At 37.1% G+C, this 19,805-nt stretch overlaps 1 protein-coding gene across 5 annotated transcripts in view; it reads right to left on the minus strand.

Annotated features, from left to right (window-relative positions):
• GRIA3 (glutamate ionotropic receptor AMPA type subunit 3) overlaps positions 1–19,805 on the minus strand; it is a 2,740,455-nt gene that overhangs the window by 1,188,175 nt on the left and 1,532,475 nt on the right. For all 5 annotated transcript variants that reach the window (XM_044057328.1, XM_044057327.1, XM_044057326.1 and 2 more), the window contains exon 6: positions 10,424–10,585. In XM_044057328.1, the coding sequence (XP_043913263.1) occupies positions 10,424–10,585 (162 nt within the window). The remainder of the gene's footprint in view (positions 1–10,423; positions 10,586–19,805) is intronic.

Below are 19,805 nucleotides of genomic sequence, written 5' to 3' on the forward strand. Positions count from 1 at the left end.
ATATACCTTTCTCTTCATGCATGTATATATATATATATATATACAGTAAACTCTCAGTTAACCAGCACCCATGGGGATTGTACATGCCGGATAACTGAAGTTTCTGGTTGCTTGAGAGTTACTATTAAAAAGAGGCTTGACAAATACTGTATCTTATACTATTGTCTGGTTTGACTTGTTCTCAGGTTGGGGAGAGAGGGAATTTATTCCTGTCTTCCTTTTTAAAACTCTAAAAGTCTAAAAACACAAGGTATGTTTCTGTGGGGGAAAAACAAAGTGCAGCACATGAAAATTATACTGTATTTCTTCAACATTTTTTTGCTGGTTGCTTGAGTTCTGGTTAACTGAGAGTTTAATGTATTACACAGACACACACAACATATAGTTATTTATGTATATATGGATCCCCTTCAAAGAATCAACATTTCAGAACATCGAACCTCTGATCATTGAAGACCAGAGGATCGAAGTTATGAAATAACGAACCTTGTGAATGGAGATAGCCATACAGTGCAGAATAGAAACTTAATCATTCTCTTCATTGTTGTGCGATCTCAGAGTTGGTCTATTTAAGTAGCAGGGGGTGTGGGGGCTGCGGGGCTTGCCCAGCTGCAAAAATATGAAATAAGAAGTTTTCAGGTTTTATATTGTTTTGTAGGTTTTATATTTCAAAACTTTGATCCTCTGGTCTTCAATGATCAGAGGTGCGACGTTCTGAAATTTTGATCCTATGAAGTAGACCCGTATATATATATATATATATATATATATATATATATATATATATATATATATATATATGTGTGTGTGTGTGTGTGTGTGTGTGTGTGTGTGTGTGTGTGCAATGTATTTATTGACATTTGAGTACTGGGAAAGTCTGATTATGTCATGATTATGTAGGTGCCCATTTTCAGTTGAAGCACAGGGAGAATTGCTCCAAAGTATTGCAAAAACATTTAAGACCAATAATTTTATAATCTTCACAATAATACAAAAACATTTACAGTTTAAATAATGATACCAAATTAGATAAAACATGAAAATGTTGGTTAAAAATAATACAACTTACATGACAATTTAATATTTAGAGAAATATTAGTCAGTTTATAGAGAAATTAAAGGTAAGTTAGTATAATTAATAACAGTAATTGCAAAATGAAGTGAGAAAAAAACATGGTTATGATTTATTTAGAAAGATAACATCGGGAGAGAAAGTTATTGAGTAAAGAAGTGAGTGAAGAATGGAAAGTAAGGAGGTGTAAGGAATGAACAGGTACTTGATCATATATATTTAGTTTATCCTGGGGTTGAGCAAGAACTGAGCCAGACTTTGGCTAGGAAGTCTTTCAGAACGGTTTTAAAGAACTGAAGGGAAGGTATTGTCAGTGACCTGATGGACATAGAAAAGGTGTTCCAGGCCTTAGTAAAATGGTATGAATACAGACCATGCCCAGCAGATTTATAGGTTTGTGGACAGAAGATTTTTTTGTCATTGGATAATTACTAGCAAAATGCAGATGGTAAGTAAAAGACATTAATAAAAGAAAAAAAAAAGTAAAATAATACAAACTTTAGCTACATTTTACAAGGAGCAAACCACAATATAGTCCACAGTGTGTGTGTGTGTATGCTGTTACTAAATCACTCCAACTCCCAGCTCATACAAAAATGGGGACTGGGGGAATTGTTGTCAATGGAAAAGCACTTTTTAATTTTTTTCTGTGAGACTGTGTGTTAGACTCTTTTAATAGAAGGGTATTGGAGTGCAGATTCCTTGCCATCCTCCCACAGAATCACTCCTTTCTTTCTATCAGAGATAAATGCAACAAGAACTTCAGTGATTACAAAGCAGTAAATTAGGGAACTTGCACTAATCAGTTCCTCAGAAATTATAAGGCTTAGCATTAAGGACAGCCAGCACCATTATGTAGAAATTAGGGTTACTGTCTCATAATGCTTGCTTCTGTAGTGTGTCTCTCAGCTGGGTTACCTCCTGTGTGAAGTCTGCATGTGCTCTGTTTTTTTTTTTTAACAGCTCAAACACACACTGTAAGTGGTGATTCTACAAATTGCTTGCAGGTGTGTATATATATGAAAGCATTTCATGATACACTGGGGTCCAGCAATGAATTTGTTTCCTGCCGTTTGTTGAGAGTGCTCTGAGGTGGATAAATCAGAACCTACAGAATGGATATAGGAAAGGAATAGTAAAAAGTGTTTGTTCTGCATTTTAGACTTCTGACTTCAGGATTTAATATTTTATTTAACCTTCACTAAGCATGTGAGATAGATTCCTGCAAACTGATCTACCTACAGTTCATCACAACATTAGAGGGCACTTTCTGAACCACAAGTTTTATGTGAAAAAAAAAATGCATAATTAATTCTGGATATGACCATGTCAAAGTATAAACAAATATAGAACGAGTCAGAATCCACCAAGATATGTCATTAAAAGTATGTTTTTATTTTCTTCTGGACAGGTATGAGATATGTTGCTACCTAATAACAAAGGGAAAGTGAGTGAATCTGCCAACATTTAGCATTATATAGAGACAAGAGAGAGAAACAGGCATTACTGCAGAGTCCACTGTACCATGAGAAGCTGTAGCCAAGTGCAAGGCAAACAACAAACTTATGCCAGCTACTTCCAGAACAGCAAGTAAGAGCAGAGTATGAGTTACATAATATTAGGCAATAAAGCTGCCATGCACTTTTTAGCCTAACATCACAGCCTATATTTTATTTGCATTAAGACTTTTTAATGGCATTGGGCAAAATGCATTGAGAACTCCTTTGTTAAGACAACTGAATATATTTCTCCACAGGAGGAATTAGAGGTTGTTTAGGCTGCAGTAGGGGCAGTCCTGCAGTATTATCCACAAAGACTCTGGAAGGAGTGTGTTTTTGCACGGGGAGTTTGTTTATGTTTTTTCATTTCCTTGGCACTGGTAAGAAGACCTTGATAAATGTAATTTACTTTGGAATTTTGGGTATGAAAGATTAAGAAGTGAAGCAATAAGTGAATTATAAAGCTTTTCTCATCTGCACTCTCTAACAATACCCTGTGTTTTGTTTCTTTTAGACTACGTATTTCTGTTTGCCTTTACTAATTACATGCTCATTGAAAATGCAGAGAGAAATAGTGCTGGCTTATTACTATTCATAGTATTTGTTAATAGAATGCATGAAGGGACATGGTATTCCTCTCCTCTGCCTTTAGGTCTTGCCTAAGGAAGCTCAAAGTAAGATGGCCTTTCTTTTGTTAATACAACTTGAGTAAAGAAAGTGCTTTCAGACAATTCAGACGTATCCTGACAAAAAAACTTTGCTGCTTAAGAGCTTTTAGCTGCTAATATTTCTCTCATTTATTTAAATAAGTGCAGTTAAGTGCCTTCAAATGCTTTTTACCTAGAAAATTGAAGTGCTAGTAGCATGTAACTAGAATTCATTGCATGATGGCTCCAGTTAAAATGTCTGCCTCAAATCAACAGGGTTCTAGGGGGTCAACCCTACACTCCAGCCATGGTTTGTGTGGATTTTGTATGGACTTGTGTGTTTGTACTGTTTTCACCACCTCCTTTTCTTTTAATATGTTGTTTATCCATTATTGTGTGTTCATAACATCTCTCTCAGTGCCACCTGTTCCTACAGATAATCAATGTAGTATGTTATCTGTTTAACTCTATTACAGGCAAGCCCCTTTACCTGACATACTCCACACTGGCAGTAACTGCTCTGCTTTGTTTTGGTCATATACTGAATATTAGTGGGAGGGTTTAAGGGATGCTCAAGGACTGTAAGACACACTGCAGCATGGGAGTTACCTGGGATCAGGGAATCATCCAGAAATATGTTCTCATTGAAAAAGGGGTAAGGCACATGGAAAAAAAATCTTGTACACGTCTAAGTACAAACAGAGAAGGTATTCAAAAATGCATGTTTTATCAATGCAAACTATGCCTTACTACTGCCAATATCTGTCTGCATTTAATTTTGGATTGAAGTTATTCATTTAAGATTCAGTTACTACAATTTTTATCTTTTTCTTGTACTGCATTTTGCTTAGTTTTTAAGTTTTTGATTCTTTTGGAGTTTTAAGAGGTCTTGGCTAGGGTCAGTTAAAAAATTTAGAAAATAATTCTTTGCAGACAGTGAATAACATCCAGCTAGTTAGTGTGAGGAGCTGAGAAATAGCAATCTTAATTTAAATGGAAATATTTAGATGTATCTTTATTTGACTGTAGTGCTTGCTTGACTTGTTCTCTACCTGACTACTGCTCATCTCTGTCTGCATTTGATTTTTCTACCCACCTGCACTACTGCTATTGTACCTTTAAACTTGGTGGCTTTTGAGTTCCCAGCCCCTATTATAAATCTAATGTTGGGCACTCCTCCCAATCCCATCTCATCAGCTCATTCTACTGAGCATTTAGAGATCAGCTAGGAAGGCCATTCCCTTAGTCTTTTAAACATTACTTATCTTCTGTTTCTCTTCCCACTTACTAAAAATGCACTTAATTCAGTTGATTTTACTGTAGCTATACTTCTTCCTACTTTATTACTTTTATTTTTTTGCTGCACATTCTTAAAGTGCTCAGTTGCATGTAATCTGCTGGATTTATTACTGCTGGTTAACAGACTGATTAAACTGTAACTGCCTCTTAGATTTTCCTTTAAGCACTTGGGCTTCAAACTAGTTATCTTACATAAAGAAAGTTTGTGTCTACACTCTTGTGGCAGGAGAGGTAATTTGCAGCTTCTGAGTTGGGAATTGTTGGTTGAAGGCTTAGTGTGTGTTATTCTAAAAGTGTTTTATTTCTGGTTTAAGTGCTTGGGCTCCAGGTCAGTTATTTTACATAAGAAAGTTATGTGTTCTACAGTTTTGTGGGAGGAGAGGGTAACTTTCACCGTTCTGAGATGGGAATTGCTGGTGAAGGATTTTTGTGCCTGTTATTCTAAGTGTCTTTGTTGTGGTTTAAGCACTTGGGCTCCAAACCAGTTATTTTATATTAGGAAGACTTGTGGTCTGCACTCTTATGACATTACTGTCTAGACAGATTTTTGTAGCTACTAAAACATCTAGTTTGCTCACAGCTGAACATTGCTCATCAACTTCTTTGTCTTATTGACTTGTTCATTATTTAAGTCACTCTTCCTTGGAATATCAGTAGCCATGGATATGTACTTCCCGACTCTATATATAGTCCGTCTGGTTGAGAAGGGTATTCTCAGGCATTGTAGCAATTGCCTTATGTACACAGACAACCCACTTATTCTTAAAAAATCAGATATAGTATGCGAGAGGTGTAAATGCATTTTAATGCTGGATGCAAAACTCTCTCTTGCAACCAATACTAATCCTATATAGATCGTCAGTGACACTTGCCCATGCCTACTGCACAGGGTAAAGACCCTATATATAAAATGACTTATGCTGAGGAAATTAGAGGTAACTTTTCTAAAATACTAAAAAAGTACAATTAAAGAAAGGGTCCTCAGCCAACATGTAAACACTCCGTTAAAACTCCTGGTCATTGGTGATTTTATAATGAAGCACACTGATGTTCCCCTTACCAGAGTAACCAAGGAGAGAATCACAGTTAGCTGCCTTTCCAGGGCTATGATCTGTCAAGTTATACAGATACTTCAGGTAATTGAACCACAGGCACCAGTATGACTCTGTCATAGTCCCTGTGAGTGTTATGACCTGAAACTACTTCCCTTGACTATATGAAGTGACATGTAATCGAGCTCACTGTTGTGTGTCTCAGGCAGGCACGAGCCTAGCATTGAGCAACATACTACCTTCTCCAAGGATGATGCCTTGTTGCCAACAGAAAATTACTGATTTTAACAATTGGCTTAGTTTCTGGTGTGAATCCAGGGGGTACAATATTTGATGGCCTGGGAGGACATTGTGGTCAGACCACGCTGCTTTGCCAGGGATGGTCTGCACTTATCCCCTCTAAGTTTTCAGATATTGACAAATACCTTTTTCACCCTCGTGCATTTTTAGGCAATGCAAAACTGATAAACCTACCAAATTAACTGAATCTATGAAGGAATATCTGAAGGTGGTACTGCTCAATGCCAGAAGTCTTAACAAGAAACTCCACTCACTGAAAACCTTCCTCTCCCTGGACAGTGTAGACATCTGTGTAATAATGTAGACATAGTTTAAAGGTGCTAAGAGTACCCCAGCAGTGCAAGGTTACAATGCCTTTCACACCTTTAGACTAGTTACCGCACAGAAGGGAACCAAATGCAGAGGAGTCTCAGTCTACATTAAAAACAGTCTCACATCCAGACCAATTAAAGTGTATGACCCACTGGAACTCATACATGTTCAACTCACCACAAACAGGGTGTCGTATCTTATCCTTGCAAACTATAGGTCTCTCTCCATGCCCCAGGAAATACATACTACCAAGCTCAATTTACTACAGTTCCTCACTGTTCAACCCAATATGATACTCATGGGGATTTCAACCACCCCTCTATAGATTGGGAATCCTACAACACTTCCAATGCACAAGCCCAGCGATTCCTAAACTTTAATACCAACATTCTAGAACAGTTGGTTCATTCCGCTACCGGGGGTACAAACATCCTTGATGTTGTACTCATGAACATAGGGGGCTGATGTAATATATTTGCTCATCAGATCTGACCATAAGGCAGTATTACTTAAAATAAAAATTAAATCCGGGCATCAAGTGAAACCAAAAAACTTTGTGAACAATTCCAAGGCTAACCTCTCTCTACTAAGCAACACCTTAGCTAAATCCCATGCATACCCAAACCCAGTAAACATTATAGTATACACAGAGTTATTTACAAAATCTCTGTACTACAACATTGATAACTTTGCTCACCTGCATTAAGAATAAGGCAAACTTAAAAGACAAACCATCCTGGTGGAATCACAGTATCAATCAGTTATACAACAACAGAAAAAAATCTTGGCTAAGTGTAAGAGGAACAAAGCCATACATACTAAAAGCTCCCTGACCACAGCTAAGAGGGTTAATTAATAGTTCAATGGCTAATTTGAATAAGAAATAGTTTTCTCAGGCAAAGGGCAACCACCAAGCTTTCTACAGATATGTCCATAACCTCAGAGGAAATGAAAAACAACGTGCAGAACTTATTGCAAATGGCATCACCCACACTGAACCAGATACTATTGCCAACCTTTAGGCTGACAAGTTCAGCTCAAATTTTCCTCCCGCCTGATAGTCCAAAGAAAATAACACAATCCTGCCAACCATTACTAGGAAACAGTCAATGATGCACTTTTCATGGCTAAAAACACTGTACTGATGGGCACCGATAACATCCCAGGATGTTATAACAAATAGCAAGAAACATGATCTCTCTGGTCCACTTGAATCACTTTTCACCTGAAGCCTTCAGTCAGGTTTTGTGCCCAAGGAATGGAAAATGGCTACAGTCATTCCCCTGCACAAAGGAGGTCCAACCACTGATCTGGTAATTACAGACCCATAAGTCTTACCACCATCATATGTAGGACCATGGAAAGAATCATCATGGACATGATAAATGAGTACCTAAGTAACCTGCAAAGTCTGGACTCATCACAGTTTGGCTTTGTTAAAGGAAGTTCATGCTTGCTAATTAAGTCTGTTGGACTTTTTTGAGAGGGTCACCAAAGCACTGAGTGAAGGTAAGACTGTGCACACAGGTTTATTTCAACCTGGCCAAGGATTTTGATACAATACCCAACTCAAACATTGTAGATAAACTCACTAATAAAGGTATAAACCCTTTATTAACCCAATGGATAGCCAACTGGCTCACTACTTGGACCCAGGAGGTCAAAATAGGTGAGGCCACCTCCACCAAGAGGCCAGTCACTAGTAGAGTCCCCCAGGGCTTTGAACCAGGCCCACTTCTTTTTGGTATCTATTTCTCTGAAATAGAAGCAAATGCTGAAGGTTGATGGCTGACTACATTTGCAGATGATTGCAAGATGGAGGTTATCATCAACTCCCCTGCAGATACTGTATTCTTCAAGAAGTTCTGTCTCTGACTAAAAAATGGTGCCAAAGCCATGGTCTTAAACTTGGTGCTAAGAAATGCATAATTGTACCCTTTGGAAAGTCAACCATCCTGGCTAACTACAATGTTGATAATACACCGCTAAGAGTCGACCCTGTTGTCAGGGATCTGGATATGCATGTAGACAGTAGTCTTACCTTCGACCATCATGTGTTCACAGTGATTACGAAATCCTTTTATACTGCACAACTTATAAGTAAGGGCATGGCATCTAGGTCCAAAGAGGTCATTATCCCACTGTACTCTGCCCTTATCAGACCAATCAGAGTACAATACTCCATTTGGTATGTACATGACCAAACATATGCAGCAACTACAGCAACCTCAGAGGTTCCTTACAAAAAGAATACAAGGCATAACAAACCCACCTTATGCAGAGTGCCTTAAATCCCTTCCCCTCTATGCAGTTTCCTATAGATTGCCAAGGGATGATCTATGCCTGGCTTACAAGGCATTGGCAAACTTCACACTTATGAATCTCCTACATATTCAAAGAGTACCAGAAATACAAGGACTGCTGACCTGAATTTTGTCTGTGACTTAAACAGAACATACTGGAGGGACAGATATGTATCTCAGAGACTGCCCCAGCTATGGGACGGGCTTCCCACACATGTGAAGCTGAGTTTCTCTATTACCCAGTTTAGGTGCAACCTAGACCAGTGGATGGGGAATAGGGAATTTACACAGGGCCTGGCACCCATGTCCCTAATGGACGGAGGTAGCTTATAACTGCTTGACCCTCAGTGTCCTGTTTGGATACAGAACATCATTGTTCTTTCAGGAAAACTGGGCTAGACTTAGAAAGGCTGCCCTAGGTTAGCCAAGTAACAGTCTATGAATCTATTAAAGGCAACCAAGAAGAAAATGATGTGGGATAGAGGGCGTAACTATATCACACACATGGCCATCAAATTCTTTGCTCAAGAATCAGGGACAAAACCAAAAATAATGAAGAAAAAGCTCAAAATCAGGGGCACTTTTTACACATTACTCTAATTCACTTAAAATGTTAATTGAGAAAGGGATTTTGTTTCAATGTGTATTTTCTAAGGAACAAGTAGTACAAAACTTTAGTATTTGGCATTAGTGATTGCAATCCTAAGGGATTTATGACAATATCAAAAATTCTATTAGGGACAGGGCAAATATACAAGGCAAAATCCAGAGCAGCTAAGAGCACCCATTAAATTGGCTCGATATGCTTCTTCTGTCAGTACCTTCATAGCAGTACTATTATTTGCTGTCCACTAGTTCACATACTTCATTTACAGTAACAGTACCTTCATACTAGTACTATTATTCACTGTCCACTAGTTCACATACTTCATTTACAGTAACAGTACCTTCATACTAGTACTATTATTTGCTGTCCACTAGTTCACATACTTCATTTACAGTAACAGACTACTTTGTTAAAATTTGCAAACTTCTGAGGTTTGGGGACTTTAGAAAGGTGTGTACAGTGTAAACCCCCCGCTTAGGGATCTAGGGGTCCTTCATCCGAGTAAATGAATTGCTTTTCTGGTCTCATTTGGATGAAATGCCTGACTGATGACTGAAGGGATTGCTGAATGATGCCATATGCCCATTTCCGTTTCTTTAGCACAGTTTGCTGCCCTTTAAAAAAGCTATGACTTTTTTTTGTCTGAGAAAGATGTCTCTTGAGCCTTACCATTCCTGTTCTGCTCAACAAAGGTATGACAATGGGATTCTGTGGGGGAAAAAACTTCTTGGCTCACTGCAGATCAACTAGATGAGTACTTGTCATGAACAGTAATAATTTGCAGGGACATAAAGTGACTCAAACTCAGTCACACTCCTTACTGGCAATTTAATTCAGTACTCAAAAGAAATGACTATGTAAATCCAAAGACTATTAACACTGATTCTGCATGTAGAAATTCAAGCATAGCAACTTACAGGCAGGCTTTTAGCATAAATGAACTGCTGAAACATCAGACAATAAAGGAAAGCAGTCAGGCACTAGTCATCATACACAAAGTCCAATTTCACAGTCTTTGTTAGCTTAACGGTTGATGATCCTATTTTCAGCTGTCAATCCATAATTATATCATGGGGAACACATTAACTGATGTTCGCTTCCTGTTTAGCGTCCTTTGTTTCTGTGCAGCTGTGACACACTATAAGCTCTTCATACTAGTTTGCAGAGCATCACCTCAAACATTCTGATTCACACAACAGAGAAGCAGGAAGCACACATCACAGATTATTGTGCAGTAAAACCATAGTCATCAAGATGTACATCTTAGCTAACAAATGCATAATGTGCTGACACCCTTTTCTACAAGCATAATAATTTGAGGTTTTGAAGTACCTTTAGTGGACTGTTCTTTGTTTCAGGGAATTCTCTTTCATCCAGCCGGACCCATCGCTGCATAAACTGCTGAACCACTAGGTTTTCAGCATTTACTATCTGGAATCCAGTAACATTTGTTCCTCCATGCATTAGCCTCTCTAACGAAATATCAGTAAATCCCTGCAGACAGGAGGGAAAAAAAGAAGGAAATATTAACATTTACCATATGCATTTAATTTATAAAATTCTGTAGTGATACTAGGAGTAGTGTGCATCTACCCTTATCTTAAAGACCTGTCAATCATCAGTTCAGACTGCATTTTGATCTTCTGTAACCTAGATAGGAGGACCGGAGTAAGCTTATGTCATCTTACCAGTAAATACCTTTCTGACATATACATCTTTTGGCACTAGAGGCGCACACAGGTAGGCATACCTGTCCTTCCATAGTTTATAAAAACATATGATTGGCTCTCTGCTGAGAGTCTCCCTTCTGCATATATAGTCTATGATTACAGAGAAATATAGTGAAGGCAGAAAAGATGCGCAGTGTCTGTAGAATACATCGTAGCAATAAAGATGAAATTGCAAAATCTGTGTAGTGTTTTTAGTTGTGGATGAAATTCCTTACATTTTAATTCCCCTCCAAGACTTCACTACTAAAGGTCAGCTAATTCTAAACTGTAAAAATAATAATGGAATTAAATCATAAACAAACTAAATCTGTCTTTTCTAACACAATGCTTGCTGAATATAATTAAATTTATCCAAAATTATTTCCCTGAAGCTGGTTAAACTGCAATAAGGTTATTAGATTTCTCTTTTAGATATAAACGTTTTCTATGATAACTGATAGAATTGGTCAATGCCCCCTGTCCCCCTGTGACCAGTGGAATACCCCTAGGTCCTGCATTTACATATAATTATAATTCTCTTCTTACAAAATCTCAGTGAATGTTATAATTTCAGAAGTTCAAAAAGCTTGGTTTGTTCATTTGACTGTAGTCAAACATGGTTTAAGGAAACAGTGACCTACCAGATGACCGAATACAATGCTTGTTTGATACACTTCAAACGTTTACAGCAGGCATAATGCAGGACCGTCATTTTACTGCCCGTCTTGTAATGGTCTCCTGCTTACTGTCCTGTTCCCTTCGGACTCTACTAAATGCATCACTTGTGCAAATCCTAAGCAGCTGGCATGGCTCAATATAAGTAAACAGAATGCCTCTCTAAACTGTATTAAGACTCGCTTAACATTTATACTGTGTAATATGATGATAAACAAGAAAAGAGCATTTTTTCTCAAATATACTTATCGGTGTTTATTATAAACGAACTATGAAAAAGTCATAGGTATAGCATGAAATTTCATGAAGTCAGCATATGAGAAAAGTTTAAAACTATTTTCAAAGGAGGGAATGTATTTTACAATTGTCGGAAAGCTTGTTAATTTCATTTTTACCATCAAATCAGTCTCCACTTTACAGGTAATGGATTTGTCTCCATTATAATACCTCTGAAAACACATCAAATGATAGTTCTACGTATTAGATATTTGATTTTTTTAATGAATGAGTAATCCTTTTTTCTTTCCATTTTGTAATTATGAAAAATAATTGATTTCTTTATTATATTGTCATTATTACTTAAGATAATCATAAAGTTAGGTTATTTCACAGCGTTTAACTCCTATTCAATAAAAAAAGTTTTTTTGAAAAAAATATAGTTTTGTGTAATGTGATATGGTGAAACTGTGGTCAATAATGTGTAGATTATTTAATAAGTGCAAATGTGATAAGAATGAATGAAAGCAATAAAAAAAACATCTCAGAAACAGAAAATAGAACTTCAAAAGGTCATGGAGGTCACCATACAGAAATGTAGGAAATTAACCTTTAGCAAAGATAAAGACAAAAAATGAGAAGTGATTTGCTACCCAAAGAGCTAGACAAATTGTTATGATGGTTTATCTTTACAAGGTTGCAAATAAAATATGCGAGCTGACAAATATCCGATTTACATGGTCGGAAACTGTACTTTCGAATGCTGAAAACAGTGAAAGTGTTGCACAACAAATTCAACATTCGGGGATGTTTTCAAAATACCTAACATTTCCGGATGTCTCCAAACACCATCATGCAGGGAGGCAAGACCCCCCTGCTCCCCCCACACCCTCTGAGATCACACTGCAGTGAGGGAAGGGGTACATGTTCTGATCCTCACTATAGTGCGATCTGCACTCAGAATGCCGGATTCACATGAGCAAATTCACACTGGCATTCGCTCAACTGTGAATTTGGCAATTCGGTGTCATCATTCTGAACTTTTGAAATTGTCCTTTAGCACATGTGTAGTTGCAGACGTGTGCTTCAACCATATGAAGGTACACTTATGACAAACTAAACTACAAATGAGTTCTAAAGATGGCATTAACACTGAAGGGAAAAAAAAACTCATGGCATAAGAGAGAGAGGGAGACACACGCACAAATTATGCACACAGGGAACTAAACACAAAAGCAGTCAGTGATAAAATAAACAAATCTTTAAAGGGACTACAGCATTTGAGAGAATCATCAATATAAGAAATAAGGGATAAAGTTACAAAAGCACTGAACTCTCACAGACTAGTATCCAGGAAATAAAATGATAAATATATGGAACAAAACACTGCAACAGACATTACATAGAGACAAATGGTATAATGACATCTTCAAGTAAATGCAGGCTGCTGCTAGTCATGCCTAAAGAATGGCTATAAAGCCGTTACTGGAACAGAGTATCTCCTCAGCCACAAAATCAGATCTTACTACACCAATCTGCACCTTCAACATATGTAACACCAAATAATGTATACTTTTGTAGCTATTACCAAACTAAGGTATCTCATCATTCCATTAAATTACATTTGTTCATGACAGAACAATGACATAAGTCCATTCAGTATATTCTTTAATACCCTTAATATTCTTCCTGGTCCAGCAACCCTCCCCCATCCTTTCTCTGCTTTTTCTTCTCTAGAACCCTTTCTAGTGCTATCACATCCTTATTTTGAAGATATTTAACAAAGGTTTGCTACCGTTATGTTTTGTTTCTTTGTAACTGTTCTTGTAGGACTAATGGATTTAAATAGTGGGTACTTGACTTTGTCGATATTTTGTGTTTTGTAAATTTTTATTACATTTTCATGAAGTGATACATACCATGTCATTAATAGTCCATCAGCAATGAACAATCCAGCACATTGTAAATATCATGTCCATTTTATAACATATTTTGTCTTTGAGTTCAATTCCTATCATGTTACACTAATTTACTATTTGCATATTAATTGTCTGTCAACAACCGCCTCTTTAAAGCCAATGTAATGGACACACACACACAACTGTCTGACACCTTTCTTCTGCCTTTTTTGTGGATCATGGAAGTGGACTCCATCTGTCACCTCATGTATCAAGTTCAGTATTGCAGAGGCTCCATAACTATCCACTTGTCCTCTTAATTCCATCATGCACTCACTCCCCTGTCCTAATTTCTTTCACCAACTTGCATAACTGCTGGACACTCCCCCATGCTATGTCAGTGTCATCCCCTTCACTGATCTCTTTCCCTGGGGATTTACAGTAACCTAGCCATGATTAGACTATTCTCCATTCTCATCAGTTCAAACAATCAAAAAGGAAATGTGTTATCCTACCAAAATGCTTCTCATTATTTCAACTTGTTCTGACCATATCTTCCTAAACGTTCCTGCAATCCAGGAATTTGTTTCACGCCTATAGTGTCTGTTCAACATCACAACCCTCATATGTTCCTTAAATAACTGCCAACTTCATTTTTCTAGGTGTATAAACTACATATACAACATCCATAAGCCTTCACACATGGCACATTATCTTAGTACTGTGACACAGCAATGACATTTATTTTATTCCCCTTCCCACCTGACATCACTCATCCCTTTCCAATTTCATGTTTACTGTGTACCATACCAACCTACTCTAACTTTTAAGAAATATTAAACATTTTGTCTACCAAACTACCCCTCATTTTATGTGCCCTACATTTGTGGACTACTTCCTTCACCTCTTCCTCTCCTCTTATCTCTTTACTCTCTAATTCTGTACTGTGTATAACCCTGGCCTGCCACCCAAGTTCATTCTTACACAATCTCAAATAATTTCTCCTAACCCTACTTGATATTTCTCTCCATTATAAGAGATGTTTTTTTGTTTTTTATTCACCCATATTTTCACAATCACAAGTCTTCCACTCTAATTGCGGGTCCTTCCTACCTCACAATCTCTGCTTAATATTATGCTGTTTATTAATGACTAGTTTTGAAGAGAACTGTCCCTTGAATGCTTCAGGGGAAACTACATTTTCAGATATAATAATAATGGGTAGCTGGGGTAAATATAGCACTAAATTCACCTGCCGGTATATTGGCTATATCCTTAGGACTACAGAATGTGATATTATAATGGATGAGCTCAATGCATTGTTGGACATTATTCCTTGATTTTCTGATATTGCTGGAGAAGGATTTGTTATTTCCTTTTGTATTTGTGGCACTCTTAAGATCATATTCTGCTTTACATGCTTTTATAGTGCTTTTAATTTCCTTACTAGCAGATTTAAATTTGGTCTTTAGTTAGAGGCATGGGAAGTTTTGCAACTATCCATTCCTTTCCTTCTTGTTTACACAATTTATTAATATGGGAGTTCCACCAGAAAAGTTTATTCTTACATTTACCATTATGTTTAGGGGGAAAGTTACCATCTTTCCTTTGTAGCTTTTTGAGTGTTGGTAAAATTCAGAGGTGACTGTCACAATCATAGTTTGGTCTATTTGCATGGAATTGTTGTGAATTTTGCATTCTACAAGTTAAGTAGGGCTACCCTGGAGAAATCCCTAAAGAATGTCTGATTCCTTCAGAACAGCTGCTATGACTCTCCTACACAAGAGAGATCCTTCAACAGAGAATACAACAATACAACAGAGAATACAATTATAAGTGTAAGTATCAGTGTATCAATGTCCCCAGACTTATGTATAAATCCATGGACTATATTTTATCAGAATTCATTTATGCAGAGATAGGCAACTTAATCAAACTAGACCTCACTTGCTCTGTTTTTTAAGGATAGTTCCTGCCTCCTGAACATATTAAACTTCTTTGACAAGTTTACAGAGGCAGTGAACACTCGTCACACTGTGCACACTGCTTATAGCAACCTTTCTAAGGCTTTTGATACTGTTCCCCATGCTGGAATCATTGAAAAATTAGACTATGTAAACCCCTACATTGTTTGCTCAATTCTAATTTGGATATCCAACAGATCCAAGTTGTGAAAGTTGCTGGTACACGGAATTCAACATTGTAACAAGTTGGTTACCATAGGCACCCATACTAGAGTGCCTCCTGTTTAGAATTTATTTTGCAGACATCTAAGACAATAGCTGAAAAGTATGGTTCACCAAGTTTAATGGTGACCACAAGTTTGGTACTGTTATCTGCTCAACTACTGATAATGAACAACTCCAGCAAGGGTTAAAATATGTACATACTTAAGAGTACTGAAAATGGTTTAAAGTTAAATGTAAAACAAATGCAACATTGATGAGTTCAATAAAAAAAAAGCTGCACCCATGTCATATGTTATAAATACTACTTCTTCAGGCAGAGATGGTCATAAGAGGCCTGGGTACCACTCTCTGTCATTTATCATCATGTTGTCACCATAGTCAGGAAATCCTCCAATCTATCCCAGTTAATTACTAGGAGAATATATTCAAGAGACAAAGAAATCATCCTAACCCCGATCAGCTCAATCACTGAATATATTACCTCCTTTGTTATGCAGAAATACAAGCATACCACTTAACTGGAAAGGCCTCAAATATTTCTAAGAAAATTAAAGGTCTTGCATCTTTCAGCTATCCTAAAAGATTACTATGACTTTCTTTACACTCAGTAGCCTACAGTCTGTTTTGAGATGACATGTCCAGCTTTTTGAGCCATGAAAAACCCAATGCTATTTAACCTTCTATTTTTACAAAACTAGTGCTTCTACTAACATTCACATTAGAGACATAAATGTACATCAAAACATAATTAAGACTCACTGGAGGGATATGTTCCTAACACAGCATACTCCCACCTCATGGAATAAGTTGCTACCACAGGCCAAAGTATTACCTTTAAGGCTAGTCTTGATGACTGGTTAGGTAGTCATACATTTACACCAGCCCTATAATGCAAGGCTCTCTGGTCAATATGGGAGGCAAACAGTATTAAGTGCTTCAAAAGGGTGGCAATAACTTTTAAGTTGTATATCGCTAGGCATCTCATGATGCCTGTAATGTTTACTTTAGTATAATTCCTATTTTCCCATGCTAATTTTCCTGTTAGTCAATTTTATATTGAAAGTGTGCAAATTCTTCCATTACTGTTGTTGCAGTCATCTGTTGTTATTTTTTGTTATTTGGTGGAATAAAGTCTATATTTTCTGAAAAAAATCTTTATTTCCAATGATCGTGAGTCAGTTCTTAGAATGCCTTTGGAAACTTAGTACTAGAAAAAGCTGGTAATAGATGAGGGATAGTCTGCTGTCACTCCATGTTGTCCAACAATTTCCAGCTTTTCATATGGAATCAAACAAGCACTGATCTCAACAGTTTTCTTAAATCAAAGATTTTCTTCTGGTCTCATGATATACTAGTACAGATACTCTCTGCAAATGTGGTGCACTTCTCACCCAAAATAGAAATCATATTTTACTCGCAACATAAACGATATAGAATGCAACATGCCAGAATGTCCATGTAAAAGTATGTGCATGCCTATTTCTAAGAGGCAGCATCTCATCTGTCCTTGAAAGTTCTTGAGAACTCTTGTAGACACAGCCACTCTTGCATGTGTGGGTACAAAATGCATTACTAACTAGCATTCTGCTCTCAAGGATCTAAGTGAATCTTGCTACTGAATTCAATTGTAGCACACTGCCAGAATCATTGCATGGAGTTTTAGTCACGCCGCATTTGCAAAGAGAAAACCTTACCTTGTGCAGCACAATATGCATGTTTTTTAGTTTTGTCATCATGACAATTCAGGACATGTGATGTATTGTCATCCCCAAAGAGAAGTCATATTCTGATCCCTAATTAAAACAGAGCACACTGCAACTTACTAGCCTGGTGTTGTGCGATGAATGCACATAACTATATCCAATAGGCAGCAAACTAATTCTTCTTTTGGATCTATGATAAAATGTTTGAGGAATTATCCTTACAGGATCATGTCCAAAACTTTTGTATGTGGGCAGTTCTACCCCAAGGGATTTTAGTGCAGCTTACATGCCCCAATAGAGAGCTTTCTTAGCTAAATGTTGAAGATGAAAACATTGTCTTGCCTAGTAAAGTAGATATGTTTTTATTTCTGATAAAATGACAACACAGTAACAATTTATTATGCTGCATTCCACCACTGAACAGAAGTCACATGCCCCCATAATTTGAACAGCATAATGAAGCTTGGCAGCCTGAAACAGTCTAATGGACATGAAGCCTGCCATTTTAGGGATTTGTCTCAAACAGGCTGACATCATGTTTCAACAATTCTTTCTACTTCTTATTCTTTCGGCTTTTCCCAGTTAGGGGCCGCCACAGCAGATAACCCAAAGCTTTATATTATGTTAGAAAATGCAATGAATATGTAATTTTATGTGAAGAGATAATATAAATGCTGCATAGTGAGCTTCTGTGTGATGTGCCATAATTTCCTATGTTGCTTTCTTTTTTATTTTTATACATGAGCATTTCAAATACTGGAAAACACCATTTTCAATTGCACATAAATAATGGTTTTATTTTGCATGTTATCAAGGCAAACTATAATTATGATTTTTCACGTTACATATTTGTTCTATAAGAAAAATGAAAATGCATGTGTCGTGAAATTCACCTAAAACATCTGCAACAGGCATACTATGAAACAAAAAGTAATAATGTTAAAGATAAACCACTAGTTGTGCCATCACTTTGTTTCTACAACTCTACAAATACTAGTTTTATCCTTTCTTATATGCAGACTGTCTTGATGGATTAAACCCACTGATAGAGTACATCGCTTGTGGTTATGAATAAGTTGCATTAATTGTCCATAAATAAAAACTGCAATGATATATTTTTCAAGCACAGGTTCCCTCTACCCCATATCTATATGCACCCAGAATACCCCTGACAAGCTTTCTCTAATATTTGCTTGTTGAGAAAGAGAAAGCAAACAAATGTTCACAGTAATGTATTTCAACCAGTTAGCCTAAGAGTCAAATGTTGCCCTTCTCTGACAAGTCATATCAGTGATGACTGAACAGTCATCCTAAAACCACCCTTTGCTTTTAGACCCAGAATGCATGAGCCATATCCTTGAAAGATAGCTACTTTGTTGGTATATTTTTAAGGCCTGACTGGAATGAAAGAGAAAGAAATAGCCAAAGAAACAATGTTCACTGAGTTTTTATGAATTAAAAGTAAAATAAAAGTGAAAAGGTAAAGTGAGTTATCTTGACACCATTAATTCTGCCATTGTCTGCATGTGCTAAGATAAGTCCTTATGCACAGTTAAGAGGTAAACTATTTTCATATACATTTAGATACTAGGCACAGCCCACCTTCCTAAATCTTTAGTTACCTGCCAGTCCTCCATTTTCCCTCTTTCAGCTATATCTGCTGCATATCTTTTGAATCTGCATTCCTTATCCAACTGAAGCCATCCCTATGATATGCTTCATAAAGCACCATACCCTCATAGTTACTGTCTTCAGTTTTCTTTCTTTATTATTTGCTTTTTGTTAACTAGGTAAGTCAACTGATCCTAACTAGACCCATTCAAGCCATGACTCTGGCCAAAGGCACAAAGCAGAATAACAAAATGGTACATTCACAAAGCACTTGCAAGTAAAGATTCACAAAACAATTCACTGGAGTGAATACTTGGACCAGTGTTAGTGTAAGTAGAATTTTCTGCTGTGAGTTAAGTATTAGTAACATTGTGACAGAATAGACAGGATATACTACTACTTACTTCTGAATTAATTTCATTCAATAAAATGGTGTGGGAAGAAATAGAAAATAGTGTGGGAAGAAACAGCCAGGGAATTGTTATGGCTAGGCTTGTATAGGCCCTAGGGCCGATAGCCTAGTACCAACCTATGAACCTATGGTTTCAGCAGCCTTCTTGAGCAAGTTGACCAGAGTATGCAGGCTGAATCTATCCTGCATGAACCCAAACTCTCTTAGAGTCATTATTTATTTATTCCACAATGATCCTTTCCATAGCCTTACAGACAAGGCTAGTGAGGTTTATGGGTTTATAGGTACCTGTGTCCCTGAC

This window comes from Protopterus annectens, chromosome 15.part0 (genome assembly GCF_019279795.1).
Source record: "Protopterus annectens isolate FY-2018-M chromosome 15.part0, PAN1.0, whole genome shotgun sequence".
NCBI classification, from domain to species: domain Eukaryota; kingdom Metazoa; phylum Chordata; order Ceratodontiformes; family Protopteridae; genus Protopterus; species Protopterus annectens.